The 21,832-nt window shown below is 41.5% G+C and overlaps 2 protein-coding genes across 4 annotated transcripts in view; one reads left to right on the top strand and one right to left on the bottom strand.

Annotated features, from left to right (window-relative positions):
• The window catches only part of syn2b (synapsin IIb), a 50,103-nt gene that overhangs the window by 19,478 nt on the left and 8,793 nt on the right, over positions 1-21,832 (top strand). The window contains exons 2-5 of the mRNA XM_076141169.1: positions 9,009-9,066; positions 9,583-9,674; positions 12,876-13,032; positions 13,267-13,356. Coding sequence (XP_075997284.1) covers positions 9,009-9,066; positions 9,583-9,674; positions 12,876-13,032; positions 13,267-13,356 — 397 coding nt within the window. The remainder of the gene's footprint in view (positions 1-9,008; positions 9,067-9,582; positions 9,675-12,875; positions 13,033-13,266; positions 13,357-21,832) is intronic.
• Positions 13,672-21,232, bottom strand: LOC142991106 (metalloproteinase inhibitor 4-like). 3 transcript variants are annotated; one of them, XM_076141107.1, is made up of 6 exons: positions 21,168-21,210; positions 20,606-20,792; positions 16,332-16,429; positions 15,743-15,857; positions 15,280-15,404; positions 13,672-15,043 (listed from the first exon to the last, which is right to left on the bottom strand). In XM_076141107.1, exons 2-6 carry the CDS (start codon positions 20,730-20,732, stop codon positions 14,846-14,848), a joined length of 663 nt encoding a protein of 220 aa, XP_075997222.1. In that variant the 5' UTR covers positions 20,733-20,792; positions 21,168-21,210; the 3' UTR covers positions 13,672-14,845. The 3 variants fall into 3 exon arrangements, with proteins under 3 accessions (XP_075997222.1, XP_075997220.1, XP_075997221.1); XM_076141105.1 differs by having other exon boundaries at positions 13,673-15,043; positions 20,606-20,822; positions 21,168-21,232; XM_076141106.1 differs by having other exon boundaries at positions 13,673-15,043; positions 20,606-20,887; positions 21,168-21,193.

Below are 21,832 nucleotides of genomic sequence, written 5' to 3'. Positions count from 1 at the left end.
GTGATTTATCTGCTCTCCCTCTTACTGCAGTCAGACAATTTGTCTCAAGCCAATATTAGATCATGATGGGATCTCACCTTTATTTCACCCCTTGGATGTGGATCAGTCAGTATATTTACATGTAAGTAACAGAAATGATACTTGTGCGACTGTCACTGATCTATTCAAACACATCTTGGTTGGAGTATTGCTCAAGTGCGATTACGCAATCGTATTAATTCCATCTATAAATGCGGAGTAATTGCATTTTTGACTCAATCGCAGTAAGTTCAAATAATCAGAGGATTGAATTCATGCATCCCTGTTACTGCATAAGTATGTCTAGTACAATGGTGGGAATACTGCAAATCATACCTTTGCTTATTGCTTATTTAACAACAGTATATTCCTTCCTATACGTATATATTCCTGCTCTTGCAAGACAAATGGCTCTGTCAGCATTGCTTCCTATAAACCACGGTTAGTCGTTCCCATTCTTTATCCCTCTCAGCCTTTCTATCAATAAATAAAACATTCAGTGGGACTGGAAAGCCCAGTATGCTTCAAGTGACACAGCTCTCTTATTCTTACAAGCCAAAGGTGACTGCAGGCTGTGTGTGCTGACAGGGTATTAATCTTACTTTGGAGAGAAACCATTGAAAGCACGACTTCAACCCGATGTAACTTAAGCCTGTGAACATTATTCTGGAGCCTTTTCAAAATTCCTTTTCGACTGTACTCTATATGAGCACTTTCATCAAAGCTTTCATTGTTATTGTTTTTCTGGTGTTGAATATTTCCAAAAAGAGGAAGCGTCAGCAGAGCCTTTGGCCCAAATGGCAGCAGATCTGACACAAACGACTCCTGTGTGCACCAAAGAGACAAGTGAACTCTAATTAGATCACAAATCAAACAAGAGACATCAGATGAAGGGGAACTATATTAGGATCCATGAGCTCTATGAGCCATCTGCAGTGATTTTGCAGTGATTGATTGGAAGCTTGACATTTGCTTAACCTGCTGCAGTAATTGTTGAGAACTCAACCCCATAAAGATGAAAATTAATTAATTAATGTTTTCTGTGTAGTTAGTATTGCTCTGTATCATCGGCTCCATAAATGGTTTGTCTCGGGATGTCTCTGGCCCTTGTGCACCCCTGCACTGCATCCATGTTGCCCATTTCTACTCAAACCTGATTAGCTAAATCGAACACATTCAGTTGACTAACAGTTGGTGCCTCCCAGATTGGTTCATTGGTTTAACAAAAGTCTCTTGACTGTACAAGTAAAGAAATCGACCCCCCTTCCAGACGAGCTTTGCAGTACCAAACATCCAATCACTGAGCTGTATATTTCCTGGAGAAGTCCGATTAAGTTCATTTGTTGTCCCCAGAGATGAGAGGGATGCTATAAAACAGCAAGAGCACAGAGAAAGAGAGAATCATCCTCTGTTCTGCACTAACATTGCCGCTGGCTGTCTGAGGAGCCCATCTGAGCCTATGTACCGATATGTGACAGCAGGATGTAGCTGGAGTAGAACAGAAAACACTCTCAGAAGTTTAAATCAATTTACTTCAGATTATGGATCCTTTTTGGATCAATGTAGTATCTCTGTTTAGTGCCTCTCGCTGAGGTGTACTCCTTATCGACAACAATTGCAGCTCAAGAGTTCTGCAGTAGTCAAAGCCATACAAACCTGATGGCAAACTAGAATCAGTGGTTGATATAAGAAATCTTTAAAAGAATCTGGGAGGGTCAGACATGTCCTCTTCACTACTCTTTCTGCAGTGATTTGGAATTTGATTTTCTGCTGCCTGGAGAAGTTCATTTTTGCCAATAACTGTTTTTCTGTATCATTGTCTGGTGGAAAGAAAATGTTATTGTATACAGTAAGAATATAAGGTACTGGGCAGCTGCTGAAGGGAAATCGAAAAGATGATGCTCCGGCAGGCAAAGCATAGAGTAAGTCAACGGAAAAGAGTCACATCTACCCACACAAAAGGTTTCCATACTTTTCAATTTCAATAAATGATTTGCAAGAAGTAAACAATGTTGTTTTTTCCCTCACAGTAACAATAAATATAGTTTTAATCACCACTCCAACCTAATCACTCATTGGAATGCTCAGTGTAGCACGGTGGATGTGTCTTAATCTACATAACAACATCAATATTAACGACTGATAGCTGCCTTCATCAATCTTACATCTCTCCTCTGCCTGCCAATTACTCTGAACAAACTTAATAAAAAGCCACCGCGGCTTAAAATGAATCAGGGTGACGGGCTGGCTGATACTCATCTCGAATATTGTATTAGAAACAAACAAAAGCAGAAAGTTTCGAGCCAGATCATGCTGATAATTCAGTAGTTTAGTTATGATTTTCTGATATTATGCCTGTTGCTGTGATCTGGAAGAGGGGAATGTGCCAAAAAAATGTTTAGTTTTCAATGTCATTGGTCCACTCTGTCTTGTCATTGAAGGAAATGAATGAAAGGTAATGTATGAAAATCGAACCCCTAAGATATCAGTTAACAGAAAACATTGTAGTGCAGAAAGACATTGGTGTTGCAGGCTTTGGGTGTTTTATCTGAGTCGTTATTGTGCATATAATCTTAGACATGATTACAGGGTTTTTGTAAAAAGAGTTGAAAAGCAATGATATAGAGATGATCCCAGTGCTAAATCTTCACATGCTCTCATAGTAAATGTTGAGGATACAGAATGATACATAAAGAACAGATGTTGTGAGCCAGGCGGGGGCGCCGAGAGTTTGATTTTGTCGCAAACAAGTGGAAATGTTTTTCTCATCCTTGGTAAACGCTTTTGGAAAATGTTAGAGGAGACAAAGTGGATAGAAGAGCCTGACGTGTATTGTGATGAGGAGGAGGATGGTAGGGAACAAGAAAAGCTTCCTCCATGTTAAAACAAAGCTGTCAAACTACGGCGACATGATAAGAAAAGATTAGTGCCTGCACAATTATGATGCAATTTACACACACACACACACACGCACGCACGCACGCACGCACGCACGCACGCACGCACGCACGCACGCACGCACGCACGCACGCACACACACACACACTGTTCAGTGTCTCCAGGCAGATATCAGAGACCCGAGGAACACAATCAACATATCAAGATGGCCCTTAGTTGAGGCGTTTTCAGTGAAGCAGATGGGCTGTATTTTGATGATCATACACACACACACAGACACACACACACACACACACACAGGCACACAGGCAGACACCACACATACATGCAGAGACATGGCCCTCTTTGCGCATGTGCCCTTTAAACCACCATTTATCACAGTAATGCAATAATACCACACAAACACCCGACCACCTCCGCTGCTCCACACACACGCAATACAAATGCATCTCTAACACTGTTAAATGATGCGGAAAATTGTGGCGTATGTTATCTATGTACTTTTGCCTAGTAATGTTCCAACTAAAGACGAGGACAGAACAAATTACATTTTGAAAGGGTATCAAGAGTGTTATATGTATTATATATATTATAAAAACACTGTTGAGAGTATATGCCAGAAAAATTTAACTTGAAGATTTGCAAGAGAGGAAGAGGCAGGAGGTAGTGAATAATCCAATAATAAAAGGGAAATCTTCTCTGCTGGGTATAATACATTTGTACGCTGTGCATGTTGATCACAGACCCGTCAAGCTTTGGGTCCTCTAGCACTATTATCCACTCAAACACTCACACACTGAAAGACAAAAGTGGTGTCTAATGAGTCGATGAGGGATTCACTCACTTCTCACGCCACCTTCAGCACACAGCATGCTGTTTCCTTAATCCCATTGTCTTTTTCTCCTCCCTCTCTGCCATTTCAACTCTGTTACAAAACAACAGTGAGCAGGAAACTCCTGCTGCATTGTCTCCATGACCCGAGACCTTTCAGGATGCAGCCTTTCAGACCACACCCCAAACCAATGAGCAGGTGTTTTCCTTCAGCCATCAATGGAAAAATACCTCTTTAAATCACTGATCAGAGTGTAATAAAAGCGAGAGGACTGGGCAAGGTTAAGAGGCAGCCTGCAATCAAGCACAAATGGTCCCATACTAAATTAATTCTTGGTCTCCAGCCAACACTCCTCAGCGGTCCTCCTGCGTCACATTTATAGCTACATTTAAAGTACATTCAGTCCTTTCCAAACAATCTTACACTGGCAGTTCCTCTCACCCATGTTTTAAATCTTGTTTTACATAATCTCCACTGTGGCTGCGGATTAAATGGTGAGAAAAATAGAAGGCAGGAGCACAATAGCTCTCACATTTGCTCTGCCAGAGCAGGATGAAGGTCTGGCAGAATGATTCTGGCATAATTGGAGTAAGCATTCCAAGTTGAGTGGATTTTGAAAATCAGTCCAGTCCAGACTATAATAACTAAGCGGCACTGTTTGCTTAATATAGTGACAGGGGAATTGTTATTGAACAACATTTTGCACATGCACCAATTACTTGCAGTCATTTGGGCTCTGCAGGCTCTTTCTTCATCACTTTCAATAAAAACTTTCCTTCAGCTGGCTCTTTCCCCTGGAGGACGCTGTGTGGAGCTGCATAGTTGTGAGCAAACACAGGCTTAGAATGCCAACTCGCTCATTCCCTTGACCCCTGTTCGTCCCTACAGCAATCTCACCCTGTCCAACATCTGCACCACCACCAGCCTGGTGTAGAGTTCAATCAGTGACTAGTTTGCTGGTTTGTAAGCAGCAAGACAAGCTCCTACTTTCACAGATGATCAATCTGCTCTTCGATCATCTTAGCCAGTAAAGACTCAGCTTTGATGGAACAGACAGAGAGTTTTCAAAGATTGGATTGGGATCCAAAACCTTGAGCAAGCAGCCCAACTCTGATCTTAGTTGTGATTAGCTTTAAAGTTTAAGTCTTTCCATATCCTCCAGGTGAGCTCAGAATGAACTATTCTTGTGATTTTGTTCTCTTTTGGTGCATGCAATGCCTGATACACTAACATAGTTCCTTTTGTTCATCATTCAGTTTAGGATAAATCAACTCTACAAGTTTTCTTTGTTCTTCTGTGTTGAACCTTTGGGACCTGAAGATTTTTCTTAGATATTCTGTGAGCTCTCATCACTGAGCTGGTCCAAGAGTCTTTCAAATAGATCCTTGGCTCTAAAGGTTGGCAACAGTGGAGGATGACAGCAAAAGTTTCCCTGACTTTTCTTGAGGATGCGTTGGTTGAGACCTCATGCACAGCAGCAATCTACCCTCCATCATCCTCAAGCGAGCCCATGGCCAGAGCTGTCTCTTTGAAAGTCTTGTACTTTTTGTCCTCGAACATCTTAAGGTCCTTATGGCTCTGTGGGCCTCTGATATGAGCCAGGAGCAACTTCAAATAGATTCTCTCTCCCTGGACAACTGACACGTTGCACATCCTTCCTGTCATCTTGGAAATCTGTCCTTCCTCTGTCTGCCCCACTCTGTGTCCACTCCAGTTTCTGCTCATTCCACATGTCGTACATCGGAATCTCATTGTACAGATATTGCCTTGCCGCAGGGTCGCTAATAATGTCGTACTCCCACTACTGTAATTGTGACATCGTTCATGATGTTCCATTAATCTCTCCCACTGCTGTAATTTGGTATATATAAACATAGAAAACTACTAATTGTATATAAATAAAATTAAAAATGCCCTAAGCCTAAGCAAATGCGAGACCGAGTAGGCAGTGGACTCATCCACACATACATCCACGTCTACTAAATCAGGTTAGGTTTGTTCATGGTGAGATTTGTAATAATATGTAGAAAACAAAGTGCAATGTTTTGTCATTATGTTAAATCCGTATGAATTCTTAGTCTCATAAATATTGTCATAAAAATATATACTTCCCCCGAGAGGAATAAATTTTCTCTCATGCATCGTTGTCTTTCCTCCGGCGTGGTTCATTTGTATCATACTGTTGCTTTTCTGGACTGAGTCGACCGTGGCTGGCGAAGTGTAAAAACACCCTTAAGAGAATAATCAGTGGAGAGGCAGCGAGAATAAGTGATGGGTGGTTTCAGTGGGAAAGTGGGGAGAGAAAAGCAAGAGCAGGAGAGAGTGAGACTCACCTGTCACGGTTATCTGTGGCATCATTTCACTGGAGACACAGCTCCCACACCGTGATGATGGCTTCTCTTCTTGACAGTGATGAGTCATAATGTGATTCAGGGCCTAATCCTTGAGAAACTCGGTTTGACAAGGGCTCTTCAGAACGACGTATGTAAAGGCAAATGCTTACCGTTTGCCGACTCTTGTGCAATCAAACATTAATCTCTATTTAAGGAGAGTTAGTTTGTTGCAGACAATTTACATAACAAAACACAAATTCCTATTGTATGATGGCGTAAAGGTTGGTGTAATCACAGCATGAAATCAGTCCTGCTACTGCATATTACTGCATCCCTCTATAATATTTACTCCATCCTCACCCACCTATACTTTGTAATATTTGCTTCGGTCTCTTTTTTTTCTCTTTCTGTCTTTCCTCCTCTCTTTTTCTGTATCTCTCATATCCATTGATTTGACTGCGACTGTTTCAGACTCTTGGACTCCACAAATCGATAACAAACTGGGATCAACGCTAATGACCCAGATCCAATGGAGTCATCGGAGCTCGGATGCACAGCGGAGAGGCAAAGATCATTTGGCTCTCAGCTGTTTTCAGCATTTGCAGCTTTGCATTTAACACAAGGCACAGTTCCAAATTTAGCAACTAAACTTCATTAGGTGTATTACTGTTGCTCGTATAGGCGGACCCTTTGTAAATAACTTATTATTCTTATCTTATTCTAGGACTATTTGTGTCTGCTTGAAGTACTAACTTAATGGATTGAAGAACGTGCAGTGATTGAATGCCACAGGTCTCTCTGATTTAAAGCATTTAAAGTTGCTGTCAGTGAGATCTAACTAGAGTGACCATCTATCACCTTTTTTGCCTGAATAGTCACGTGTTTTAGCTATTTTTAAAGTGTCCCAATCCCGAAGTATTCTAAAATTACAAAATGTTCGTCCCGTATTCCTGAGTCAGACTTTTACCGGTAGTTTGTTTTCTTTAAACACGCATGCGCAGAATCCACCAATCAACGAGCAAAAGTACACTTGTTAGCATACCTGCGTTAAGTGATTAGCTTTACCGCACCTTTAGCTAGTTAGCCATGACTGAACGGGCTTGTACCTTTACGCAAGAGCTCCAAAAAGAGTTGAAACTCCTAACAAGAGTTGACGCGTTTACTTTAGACTCAAGCAAGGTAATTCGTGGAACTTGTGGAGCCCAATTCACCTCTCCGTTGCGCACGGAGGCCGCAGTGACGTAACACAAACAAGTAGAACGACGCCAGTAGGGGTAAGCGGCAACTGCAAGTGTTTCTGTATTTTTCGTGCAACTTATCTGATAAAGTGAACAAAAACGAGCACACTCAGCTCAGTCCTGTGCCTGCCTGGAACATCTTCATCTGTTGAGTCAGTGTTTTCTCTAGATCTAAGTCATATCATCAACACTTTGACTTGGTAAATAAATAGATCTGGCGCTGTTACTATAGAAACGTTAACAAGTTCTAATATAAGGAGAAACGTGTGGACAATTCCCACTGGAAACAGACTAATAATATTCTTCCGCAGTGTAGACATTACAGATTCATAGCGCCTTCAACACTAAGAATGATTTAGATGTGTTGGAGGGGGACGGTCGGTGTTCATGTTTCAAGTTGTAGGTAATCTGGACAAACATCCACATCATAATTTGCAGCCACGTTATGTTGTTAGATGAAGTAAATGGGGAAGCTCCATCAGCAGCCTTTCTGTGTAACACGATAATTGGCCATTAGTGCACTGCCATGACAACCCATGCATCTCTCCCTATAATATCCTCTGCCCAAATTGAGACAAGGCTGAGTGTGGAGACAGATGTTTGAATTGACAAGAACTGAATTATACATACTCTTTGGTGATTTAAGGCAGATTGCGGCTTCTGCAAAAAGAGAAAAACAATTAAACTGCCAGATTGTGACTTCTAGAAGGGCCGGGAAAGATGCATTGCTGTGATAATCTGCGGTCACCAATTGTGCTGGCGTGGTTATTGATTGTTGGAAGTTGTTGGATCATACCCTCGGAGACTTGAGCTCACAGATGGTCAGATACTAATGAACTAACAAGCCAGATGTCTGTGTGCTACACAAGACCCCACGAGCTTGTATGGAGGGAATCTTCAATCCACTTTTAATGGACAACGCAGAGGAAATCCATCAGTGTGGAAAAAAGCGTCTTTTTTTTGGGGGGGGGGCATATTCCTTTAATTTGGGCTTCCAACAAACATGTCTGTTCATGTCCTGCTGACATAAATCGCATTAAAAATAAAGTCTCTCTCAGTGGAACATCGTCTCAGTTTTCATTTTCAATCAGAAGTTGAAAATCAGTTTTATTAGAGCTGTACAGGGGCTGTGTTGATGATGGACGGAGTATAAACCATCTGTGATTCTTTAATAACGGCTTGTAAATTGAAATGTCACCAGCATTGTGTCTGTCTGCGTTTTGTCTGCCTGTCCTTCTGCGTCACTCTCTCCATCTGCTTGCCTGTGTGCCCGGTTGTAATTACTTTGTGTCTTTCTTGGCAAGGCAACGTAATAAGCCTTGAACTTCAAAGCCAGACGAAAATATTATTGGGATCATTCATCATTCAAATTGGGCCCTGGTATTTTGCAGGGAATGTTACGGCCCTACTAGAAATGCAATATTAAAGCTGGTCCATAAAAAAAGCATAATCAGGCCTCTATTTTAATCCCAAATGCTGGTGGAGAGATGTCCAGAAGAGGGCAGCATATGCTAATGTCAACTGGTAGGGGAGTGAAGAGGCCCTGAATGTTCCTGCCTTCATTATTATGACCACTGGGTGTCAGATTCAGATTCAGTATTTTATGATGATATGTTTACAAAATCATGTTCATGAATTGTCTCTTCTCTTCTCTTCTCTTCTCTTCTCTTCTCTTCTCTTCTCTCACAGGACCAAAGTATTTCGGGGGAAAAAGGTCCTCAGCGATTACGACATCAGAGTGGAGCAGGTACACTATTGATTGAAGGAAGAACCTTTACATTTTTAAATGATAACATAACAGAATATATAATAATACATATTACACGCTTACATGTGTCATATGCTGTCATATCCCTGCGATCAATCAAACTAATGTCAATGATTGGACCAGAATAAAACAGTTTAATAATAATTCTGTAATAGTGACTCAACCTGACTAACTCACTTCAGTTTCACGCCTACTACTGCTTTCACACCTGATAGAAGCTGACAGATATAGTGCAGCCTCAAGCCTAAACACAACAACCAAAATAGACCTAAGCAGACAGCAGCAGGCAGTGTAAGTCACAATGGAATCCTCATCATGTTTGGACCCACACATATACATACAGGATATTTTCAAGGTTTCTAATAATCAGGTTTGTTACATTGTATACTTGATAAAAATGTAGTTTTTCTTCAGTTATGTAATGTATACTGTATATTGTGTGTAAGTGATGAAACTGGATTTGGATCAGTCTCTCTCTCTCTCTCTGTACTCTAGGCTGAATTCTCAGAGATCAACCTCGTCTCACATTCCAGTGGAACCTGCAACGTGGACATGCAGGTCATCAAGAGCGGCAACAAAGTGGTCAGGTCAGCATCCACACACTCATAGTACCCTGACCTTAACCATAACCCATGCTTTCTCCAAAATTCTATATCAAGTTCTATTAAAACACACACTCTCACCACTGCCGGACCATGAGAACAGTGAACCAAAGACTGCAATGTTGTCGACTCAGACAGTAAAACCGCAAAATGCTCCAGGAAATTATAAATAGACCTGTTTACTTGAAGCTATGATCAATGCACAGGCCTTTTCCCACAACCATTACCCACAAACAGACACACAAACACAGAATACAGCCAAATCGCGAGCTCACTCACACGCAGACACACACACAATCACACACCACAGACTCTGACACAGCCTGGTGTCCTGACTGAAAACCATTGGTGATTAAGCAAAGACAGTAAATCCCACCATTCACCAAACGAGACAGGAAACGAACAGGGCAGCCGCAGTCTGATAATCACCGTCTCTGCCCTGTAATTAGGCTTCACGAGCAAACACACAAATATAACACTGCCACTGACAGGTTGTGGAAACTCTGATTCTATAGTTAAAATTAAATTTGCACACACACTTCAGTGCTGTGGGAGTCATCCACAGCACTGTATGCAATCCACTCCGTCATTTGTTTCCCTGCTTGGGGGACTCAAGTCGGATTTTTTCTCCGACAAATCGAGATTTGTGTCTTTGATTGCACGTTGTGTGCCTCCATTGATTTTCTGTGATTGTTTACGAATCCAACAGCAGCAATTTTTGCCAACTCCTCCTAGTCTGTGCACTGCAGAGTAATCGTTACTTCTCAGTGAAGTCTTTGCAGGCTCGCCCCTTGTCACTGTGATTTACTCTAACTCATGTCATAAACCAAATGTTAGTGGATAAATCAATATGAGTCATTTTTCATTCTGTCAATACCTGAAATACAATTACAACAGACGGATGATCACATCACAATGACGCAGCCATGCTGTTTACACTGAGTGAAAACAGGATAATTGAAGTAACTTAATCCTTCTTAAAAACAAAAACAAGCCCACTCTGTTCAAATTGGTCAGCCATGTTAGGTCTGAGGTGGCAACACAGAAGTCAAAACAGCGGTTTCTGACCAAACACTCGCCCACTTGTCTCGTACTTTATGGGTGCGTCTGCTCTCAGGGAAGATTAGGCGCTATGAGTTTTAGGCACCTTAAATGGGCAATCAAGAAAGGCCCGTTTCTAAATCAGCAAAATTGAAACCCAACATTTGCGATCAATTCTTTAGCAGGAGTTTCCTCCAGCAGCCGTGTTTGGTGTTAAGGGAGCGATGGAGGAGTCGTGCCACCAGTAAATAACACAAATTATGTGCACCCAAGTGTTAAGTTTGTCGAAAGCAAAATTACCACTTTGACTTGAAAACAGACACAGAAGTCAATGGAGCAGGCGTCATTACAGAGACAAATAACGTGGACACAATGTCCCACTTTTAACAGCCTCTGATAAATGGAGACCATTAGGTGAAAACTGCAGGGAAATCATTCGGAACCGTATGTCAATATGTCAGAATGACCTATCCTGGGGGAGGTGAGCTATTGCAGAAAGATAATTACACTGAATGGAGACGTGGATACGGGGTCAGAGCAGAGACGCTGGTACAGGTTGAGCTATAGATTACAGACTTGACTGGCTTCCTTACAGGACATTTAATTACATGTGAGCTTCAATTCCATACACTTAGCCTGACACGTGTATCCAGATCGAATGGGAGAAGAGGAGAAAGTACATGATAAGATTAACCCCTTCCTTCATTAATCACTATATTGCAATACATAATTTATTCATATTGGTATGAAATTTCATATTTTTAGAGAATTCTTTACCATGTATAATTTGACTTGAAGAGTGTTGCAATAATGTGAGTACTTTTATCATAAACATTAACCTTGTCTTAAGAGTTGAAGGTACCAGGGAAAGTGTGTGCCATAAAACCAACGGGATGACCCAGGCAGTTTAACGCTCTGACCCCCTGCAGAGCTTTAAATTGGGGGTCGTGGCTCATTATAGTGGCATTAACTGTTGTGTCCTCCACAGTCTTTGGGCTGCTTGGAGAGTGTGATTAGTATTCTCAGAGCAGGCGGAGCTGCCGGTGCCAGCGCTCTTCCCCTCTCCTTTCTCTCGCTCCTCTCTTGTCGACATCGCTTTTACACTGTATTTGTTCCCACTGTCTCTTTTCTCACACCTCTCCTCGCTCAGTTTCACTCCCTCTCTGTCTTTTCTCACATCCTCTCCCTCTCATACATGCAGACGAGGACAAAAGGAACACTAAGAGGAGTCGGCCTCTATCACCATCACCCCATTTCGCTCAACTCGGGATATTGATGTTTTTCCCCCATTAACCCCGCAAGTCACAAATAGTTTCTCTGAGCTCTGGAAATGTGGTCAGAAGGGGTTTTGTCTTTGAGACACATAATGAGTAATATAAGATTTAATGGCAACAACATACAAAAGTTACAGGCACAAACTAAAGAACATATTTCCCGACAGTTATCCTTCTGCCACACAGCATTTTCAACATATAACTTATTATAATTATATCATTTCAACATGTAATTTTGATGGATTTTGGCAACACTGAATATATTTCAGCTTCACAGCACAGTTTCAGCTTTCTATATGTAATTAATTTAGAAACGTGCTTCTATTGCTATTCTATTGTTATTATGCCATGTGTCGTTTTGCCTCTGACCTCATGTGTTTTGATTCTTTTTGGACTTTATAATTGAAGTCTGAGTGCCTTTTTAATTACACATCATGTGAAAATAGGTAAACCTTCTGTGTTTGTATTGCACATTTCGTTTGACCTTTGACCAAATTTCATCTATTCATACAGCGTGTGTCCTCTCACTGCCACAGTGTTTTGGGATCTCAGAGGAGGTGGCAGGACTTGCGTGTGTGGCTTAGTGGAATTTAATCTGTCCTGTGACCTTTGTTTAATGCCATACACAACTCGCTCACACACAAACTGCAACTGACAGTGAACTACCATCCAAATATGACACCCTTGATCAGATCCACCAGGACCATAACTTGATTTTGACCCTCTTGGCAGAAATTAGATGACAAACTTTCAGAATGAATTACTTTGAGTGTTGTGACAATAGAATAGGCAAGTCAGGAAATTACATTACGTGTTCCAAAAAAAGCTTTTGATGTGCTGATTATTAATTTCTCCTCTGCTGCCAAACCAGATCGTTCAGGCCCGACTTTGTGTTGGTGCGCCAGCACGCCTTCAGCATGGCCCAGAACGAGGACTTCAGGAATCTGATCATCGGCCTGCAGTATGCGGGCATCCCCTCAGTGAACTCTCTGGAGTCCATCTACAACCTCTGTGACAAACCGTGGGCCGTAAGCACAACTGATTATAACCTCCATTTTAGTTAACATATAACTGGCAGATGTGGCAAAATATGTTTGCCATATCAGTTTTTGAGCATTTATTGTCATGTGAACAATTGATGGCTTTTACCTTGTTGATAATACATGTATACATACTTACCATGTTGTCATTTATCCACCTGTGTTTCCTTAAGGCTCTCCCTTGTTCAATCTCTCTCTCTCTCTCTCTCACTTTTTCTGCAGTTTGCTCAGCTGATCAATAATCAGAAGCGGCTCGGTGCAGATAAGTTCCCTGTGATCGATCAGACTTTCTACCCCAACTATAAAGACATGGTAAGGAGATGGTGTCTATTTATTGTTTGTTGAATTCTTTTTTACAATAATAATTATTTCATAAATGCAGGTTTCAATATGCTTAGAAGAAATGCTTCAACTAGATTACTTAAAAGTGTGATGTTTTTTAAAACATGAAGCTTAAAGGTCAAGAAATCTTCACCTTGACTGAGGTACTTTGAATTGTTTTGAATGTTTCAGATACCTAAATCTTACTTTGGATCTTAGCTACACAAAGACGTAATAATTTTCAATTTAACCATAAGAAAGAAAAACGCTTAGGTGACACAATAACCAATTGAGACATTTTATATACAATCTTTTTTGGTACACTGAAATAGAAAACTCCATTTAGACAGAAACAGTGACATAAATACATGAAACAACCCTTTCAGTATAAAACAAACAGGTTGTTTGATAATAATTGTTTGATAAAAGACTTCACTAAAGCCACACAGTTAGAATGCATTGTGATAATACTGCAATAATTCATAAAAAATGACTTAAATGTAACATTTTCAACATATTTTAAACGGACCGTGTTTCATATTTGGGGTTATTATGGGATTGTTGTGACATTTATTGTTGAATGGCGATCACAGTGGACCGTGCATGAACATAATGCATTTAAACTGTGAGACTTGAGTAAAGTAGTCCAGTAACAAGGCTCCATTCATATTTCACTTTCAGTTATAATGCCTATAAAATAACAATTTATTCACCAACAATTGCACTTTCATTTATATGAGTTATTTCTCTGTGGCAACGTCTGTCTTCACTAAGCTTGAATCATGGAGGGAATTGAACCTTGTCCTGTACATGAAGTCGTCCTACAGGTGGCAGTGCTGTTGTTAAAGCGCTGGATTAGACTTTTTTGGCACTGGGAATAGTTACAGGCTTCAAACGAGGAAACTGAACAAACGAAACCACAAAATGAACCTCTATGCTAAGACGAGCTCAGGTTAGCCTTTTAAATGTTAATTCCCTTAAAGTACATTATTCACATTCTCATAACAGGAGAGCTTTAATTGTGATGACTTAGGTATACAGGATGTGATGTTATGTAACAAATGGGGCTGTCTGGTGTTCTCTTGCTCTTTGCTTAGTTTATATACAATATATTTTCCTTGAGTGGGACAAAAACATCAGAATGTCTTGGGGGAAATGGCGATGAATCTGCCAAACCTCTATGTACAGTAAACTGTTGCAGTGCATGGTTGGGATGTGGCATTCCTCAAATGTTTGCATTTTCTGCAATGGCGGGTCGACTGTTCTCCCTATAGTGTGTGTGGCAGAGGGAAGTGAGTCGGAAGAGTGTCGAAAGTCCCCGTAAAACAGCAATCAACCACCTGAACTCATCGTTGCGTTCACGCTCACAAGTAATCACGTGGATGAAATTTTACTTTACACTGGCAGCCAAATTTGAGCTACAGAAGCTAAAGCAGTGGATAATTCGTAGTCGGGCTGTGGGAAGGTCAGGCATTACAGTTCAAGGGTCGGCCATATCCAGGAAGTCTTTCTCTGGAGGGGGCCCACCCCTGTACCAGCTGCAGGTTGTGTCAGAGCGGCGGATGCAGGCGTATTGCCGAGCCTGCTCCCCATTTAGGCTGTTATCCAGCAGCCAGTCAGTCCACAAGCACTCGTTTTCCCCTGTGGACGCACACGGCACCGTGTAACACGTGTTGATCTGAGGGCAGAGAGGGACTGATTTATACTGACACATCTGACAAAGTGTTTGCATACTGTATTTGATATATCAGTCAGTTTTCACAAATTCCCAAATTTAGGTCAGATTTAGTTTTATTGTGGCATTTTTGTTGGTATTCGTCGTTACTGCAGATCCCTTGATTGGGTCTGGAGTGGAAGCATGGTGCTGTAGACAGAGCAAGATGGAGATAAGTGGACGGGCGGATGATTACTCACTCTGCACTCACAGCCCATCTGGTATCTGTAGTTGAGATTCTTCTTCTGTGACACTGACAAGTTATCCCAGGACTCCACTAGGTCACATTGGCCAATAGAAATCCTCCCATCGCTCCACATACTTCCTGTTTGGTGACATTCGACATATTAATTTGTATTCAATTGTGTTAGTAACAGGTTTGGCAAACGGATTCGACATTAAAGCCATTGTAAAACATGTTAGTGTAGCTGATCACACCTGTGGTATTTCATCATGTTATAAAGAATTGCTTGTGTTTGTATGGGTTTGTGTTTTGAAATAAACAGCTATTTGGAACTGATTGTCAGTCAGAAACCAAATTATAATACAATAAAACTTTAATACAAATACAGCAAATACTGCAGCTGCTGTACAGGCTAACATTTAGTTTCTGTTTTTTCCTTCTGAAATGCGATACAGATATTGAATCAGTGTATACTGTACCTGATAGTAGATATCCTGCTTTATTGTTAGAGTCCAGTTTGACTCCACACAGTGAGGAGAAGACAGGAGTGTACACGTACTGGATATCCTTGGCTTTGTCAAAACCTTTGAACATCTAGAATTGCAGCGAGACAGACATGATCGATTTATATCTGAGGGCAGCAGAACAGTCGAGAGTATTTATGACTGTAACTGGAGCAGCAGTGTGAAGAGGAATAATGGGAATTTACCAGATTTTACAAGAGCAAAGCATCTGTCAGTTGTTTTTTTAAGATTTGCTGAAATTCTCATCACAACAGATTTGGGGAAAAAGTCTTTGAGAAAAAAATACCACTGTTTACCACAAGCGCCATGGGAACGCCACAATCTAACAAACTGCTGCTTTTAATGGATCTGACCCCAATCATATCCGAAGCACATTATAATGCTGTTTAGTGTTTGTTTACTTTTTTGTCTTGTTATGTTATGGTGAGTTTGCCTGTGTGAATTCGGCTCAATAAGACTCAGCTGTAGAATCCATTTAAGCCGTATTCATATTTTTGATGCTGGCGAGCTCATCTGTGATCCATCTTCGATCCAGAAATCTCACCTTGATCATTTTGATCTCGTATTGGATCATCTTCATATAGGGCGAGGAGCTGTTGCTAGGAGACACAATCTTCTCCCCGGAGATCTTTGCCCTTATCACTGTTATAACAGGGGGAAGAAAAGAGAATATGGCTTAGACGTTAGTCCCAAATTCATATGAAGAGAACGGTGATTCACATTCCGCAGACAGAAAGAGCGACAGACAGACAGATCTCTCTTCTCCTCTTCCCTTCCCACCATCCTGCCTGTCATTCATTTTGTCGTTTTCCTCACACAGACAGTCTCTCAGTAGTGATACAGGATGTGTCCCTCCTCTCCTCTGGGAGAGAAATCAAAACCCACATGGAATAACAAGTAGCTCATTGCCTGCACACTCCCATTAAGCAACCACACACATATATACACACACACACACACACACACACACGCACAGGGAGGGAGAGAGAGAGGGAGTAATGCCAAACCATGTCTGAGAAAGAAAGGATTCCATATTGCTTTATCCCGTACTGTAAACCAAGTAGAGGGATAGAGCAGGATGATAATTACTCCAATTGCTCTGCGGTTGAGTAAGGCAATAATAAAGTCATCGCACAACCCTGCAATCAGAGTTAAAATGTCCAATATACTCATAATATTGATAATGATGCAGGTTCAACCTAGCCAGACCACAGCATGCACTGCAATCTGCAATTTTCCCTTCCAGCATATGAAATCTCTGTGTTTACACATCTGCATTACTCATGCTAACACTGCTGCAGCTCAGTACGCACAGCATCAAGGTTACACACACTGCTGCCATCTGAGCTACACATGCTAACAGAATGTTGTCACTGTTCAGAAAAACGTACAGCCCCAGATTTGGTGTTTTTTTGTTTTTTAGTCCAGTTTAGTAAATCTGACAATGTTCTCTGTCAGAATGTAATTAAAGGAATGTTATTAACAAAGCGACATAATTATCATTCCAAAGAGAGAGAATGAACCCCTACAGGTGGAGTGTGAGTGAGATAGATCAGGAGGGAGAGAGAGATAGAGACCCAGCACCCTTCCTAACCCTCACCCTCACACACAGCTAAGCAAACCACACCATGTTTTCCTGTGCTGGAAAGAGGAGGAGCACTCATGAGACGATCGAAAGACAAACATGCAAGCACAGATGCAAACAGACTCGACTTTTATGAATCCGGTGCCCGTTTAAGCGCAGTGTCCTTGGTTAGCACTGCATTACTTTGCCCGTAGGGAACATGCATGTTCCAGAGGACGTTCCCTTTGTTGGCAATGTCAAATCTGTGCACAATCGCACTTCATACTGGAAACGCCTGGATAGAACACATGTGGGGATGAAATACAGGCTGCTCTCCAATTTTCTGTAATTTATTTAACAACTTCCAGTGTGATGAGTAGCAACCCAGCATGTGCAGGCTGCATTTTCATTCCTCTCCATTCAGTTACTGCTCAATGCTTTTCAAAACAATGTAGAAAATAGTATGTCTTTTTATAGCGCAATGACACATTCGCTGTTGACCTGCGGAGTGAATGAAGAGGAAACGTCAGCTCACCCACTCCCCACTGAATAACAGCACCTCTGAATAGAGCTGTTATGCTCCAAAATACTCGATGAATATCATATTATCGGCTTTTTCGCTCAGTTCAGCTGTTTGATCTGCTCTTTCTTTGGTGCGTTTCAAAGTAGATAAAGCGCGGTGCCAAATTAGCTGCCCCACTTACATCTCCTTCTTCGTAGCAGAATTATGGCTCCGCTTGGCCTATTGATGGTATAATACACCAAAGTGTAACAGTGCTGTGTGAAAGGACAGCTGGCATTCAGTGAGACGCGACAGAAAATGGCTGGCCAATCAGACAAGAGTCATTTTTCCTGGCAACTTCAACTTTATAATTTCAGACGCTACCTGACTCGTGCTAAAGTTGAGCAGCCTTCCAGAGACTAGGCTTAGGTTTGAATTATTCATGCGTATTTATGATTGTAATTCTGCAACAGTTAACATAAAATAACAGAATTATGACATTTGGTTTATCCCTATTTCATTATACTTCACTAAAATTATTAATTTGGTCGAAATTGCTTGAAATGTCCCCCCCCCCTTTATGTCTTTAAACTGTGCCAGAAAGGTTAGAAGCTTTCAGTTACTGCAGCTGTGCAATGAATAGTGAGCACAAGCTTACACCTGCAGAGTCAAATTAGGTGCTCTTCCCCCGAACAGCAACATATCCAAAGAGAAATATTGCAAACTTGTTCCATGAGAACTAATGTAGTGAGTAACTTCCCTCCTCCCAGATGAATCGGCGCCCTTGTCATGCTCACAAAGCCTGACTGTCAGCGGGCTTTCACTCTCATATTGTTAGTATGCAGCCCATTAGACCAAGCCTATAGACATGGAAATGAAGTAGAGAGAGAGAGAGAGCGGGAAATAGAGAGCGAGATGGAGTAGGCTGTGTTGGCATGGCTTGGCCTCCATCCAGCACACAAGCTTCCTAATGCAGCCACACACATTCACACACACACACAATCTGAGATACACAAACATAGCCAGAAAAATGTCTAAAGGTTGTCCAGACGGGGCACATATATTATGCAGATGTACAGCTTCATTCAAAGGGTGCATCGACCCGGACAACGCCGTCGGGTCAACTGAAGGCCACAGTCAGTCTGTGCTTACATAACTAGCAGTGTAACCATAGGTGCCACATAATGAAAAATGAAATCATGTGCACTCTCAGGAAGCTTCCAGACATTTACAACAAAACACAGACTGGAGGCCAGTGACAGACTGAGAAAGCAGGGCCCCAAAAGACCCTAAGTGAATTTGGAACCATTTGAAAAAAGTTTCTTTCAAGCCTTCATGACGTCCCGCCATGGCAAAACATGTATCCGATGTGTATGAATATTGGCTGCATGTATTGCTGTATTATTTATTATCAAAAAGTCTCCTCATGCATCTTGTCCACATGTGTATCACATTCCTAATATTTCCTTCCTTTCTCTCTTTCTTTTTCTTTTCTCCCCTCTCTGTGTACAAAAAAACAATCTCCAAAATGTCTCAGAACTGCATTCTCATTGGCATGTCGAACGCTTTCTTCAATAAGAATATTCAACGAAAAGATCGAATGAGGAACAAATGAACAAAACAAATGAACAAAGATGCAACAAAAACCTCTTTCAGGTCAGCTCAAGCTCCTCAAATGTTAAATCCATAATCGGAACGAGGAACGAAGTCATGCATACTAAGCAGGACCACCATCTCGCTCATTAATGACACACTTCATATGTAAAACCCTGTCCTAAAAGCACTGCCCCAAATACCGCCACTGTGTTCCCATAACCCAGTTCTAATTTGGCATTTTGGAGGCTTTGAAAACAGGTCTCAGTTTCTATTTTGTAGTGGCTATTTTTGAAGGTGGATGGAGGTGACCCTCTCCACGACTACAGGGAGATACAGGAAGAATACACCAGCAAAATGATTGCAAATTCTTTCTCTGTTGTCTCTTTTTCTCTCTCTGCTGGAGTGTAACCTTTGACAGAAGCACAAACTCCAGCTTTCCACAGCCTGGAGCCAAGTACTCAGAGTCAAAGCAGTGTTGGTTTTGGCCTGTGTTTAGAAAAGAAAGAAAGGGATGATGGGGGCCTTTAGAGGCGGAAAGTCGCACAGACAGATAGCCAATGAAAAAGTGGGCCAGGCTGTGTGTTTGTTTTTTTAAGAAGACTCCAGTATGTAGCAACAAAAGAACAATAACAACAAGGAAAACTGAAAGAAAAAGCCACTTACATAACCAATAAATATAATATTGATTGGGATTTTATTTGAATTATTGTTTAGGGAACCAACCCTTAAATAACCAACCTCTTATGTTACTATAAAGTGAACATAAAGCAAACACACAAGCAGGAATAATTACCCTCTCTTACTGAAATCTGCCCCCACTCAGCCATATAATTGGTCTTTTCCCTCACTGGCTCTACCCAGATTTTGTCCTGAATTATCTGGTGCTTAGGACGATGGGTCCATGCTGGAGGAACTGTGTTAATAAAGTTAATGGGGAAGATGTGCAAGCAATCTGTTTCTAATCTGCACTCCTTCTGCTCCTTTGTACTGAACAAATTAAGGTGCATTTGCGGGGATAAAAAACAAGATTTAGACCCTTCAATGAATAAAGCCAATGTAATCAATCCATCAACCAGTTAATCCCTCTATCAATTATATCAGTGACGGAGGTGGGCTAGAAACTGAAATAGCCATAGCTGCGTATCTCCTTACTTACCAATCTCAGCACTACAGAAGAGCTGCTGCGGGTGTGCAGGGTTGCAGCTACATCCTTCCACCACTCCCTCTCTGCCCACACCAAGGAGTAAGAGCATCCAGAGCCCCAGATACTGGGACATGGTCATGACTCCGGCTGCCTCTGACCACTCCAATGCTCGTCCAACACTTGATAAGCTCTCCTGGTCCTGTTAAGTTCCGGCGAGAAACAATTCAGACTGGAGAAATGGAGAAGAGAGTAGAGTTGAAGAAGTGAGAGGAGCTCTGCTGAGCTGAGGTGCAGCTGAGGAGAGAAATGTTTTCATAAGTTTAGATACACCTCTGAATTAGAGATGGATCAAGTAATCTGTCTGAGCTCAAGCATAGAGACTGCTGCTACTGTGGTCCCTTCTCTCTGTCTCTCTCTCTCTCTCTCTCTCTCTCTCTCTCTCTCTCTCTCTCTCTCTCTCTCTCTCTCTCTCTCTCTCTCTCTCTCTCTCTCTCTCTCTCTCTCTCTCTCTCTCTCTCTCTCTCTCTCTCTCTCTCTCTCTCTCTCTCAATAGAAGACACACAGTGCAACTTACAATAGTTGGATCCCCCTCACACTCTGGTCTTGAATGCTGAGAGGGTCGCACACAGGGAGTCTCTTATGTACTCACAATTTAGGGACAGCCTCTTTGAACACACACACACAACACAGAGGAACACACTACCATCCTTTGCCTCTCCTATACCCTCCTTTGATTTGCTCCCACTGCGGGCGTGGGGAGGCACGGATGTTGTTAATTAGTCATAAATGTGAAATTTTGAGTTTCCAAAAAATGCTGTCATCCAATTCAATGCAGAACACCAAATGCAGCTTGTGTGATTATTAGTGCGGGGGCTAAGTCAGATATGGAAATAATGGAAGCTTCTCTTTGTTATTGCTGAGCTGAAGAGTGTTGCATGGGTGGGAGAGTTAGTTAGTTACATGTCAGGACATGACCTATGACTAATTTTGACATTTGAATAAGATACTGGATTTCATCATCTTTTGTTACATGCTTCATTATAGTTGTGATCACCTGGCTTATATATTCATTAATCATCTGTAGTGAAATAACAGTAAACAGTAGTGTACAAAGAAAAGAAAATGAAGAAAGAATGCATGTTGGGTCTGTGGGTGTGTTTGAAATCAAATCTGTGGACAGGTTATTAAAATCCTTTCCAACCCACAATCAAAACAAGCAGAGAGAGAAGAGTTGCTGTT

This window comes from Genypterus blacodes, unplaced genomic scaffold, assembly GCF_046128005.1.
Source record: "Genypterus blacodes isolate CSIRO-AG114 ecotype Tasmania unplaced genomic scaffold, CSIRO-AGI_Gbla_v1 ptg000017l_1, whole genome shotgun sequence".
NCBI lineage: Eukaryota > Metazoa > Chordata > Actinopteri > Ophidiiformes > Ophidiidae > Genypterus > Genypterus blacodes.
The sequence above is the reverse complement of the archived record's forward strand: the minus strand, read 5'-3'. Positions and strand labels throughout refer to the sequence as shown.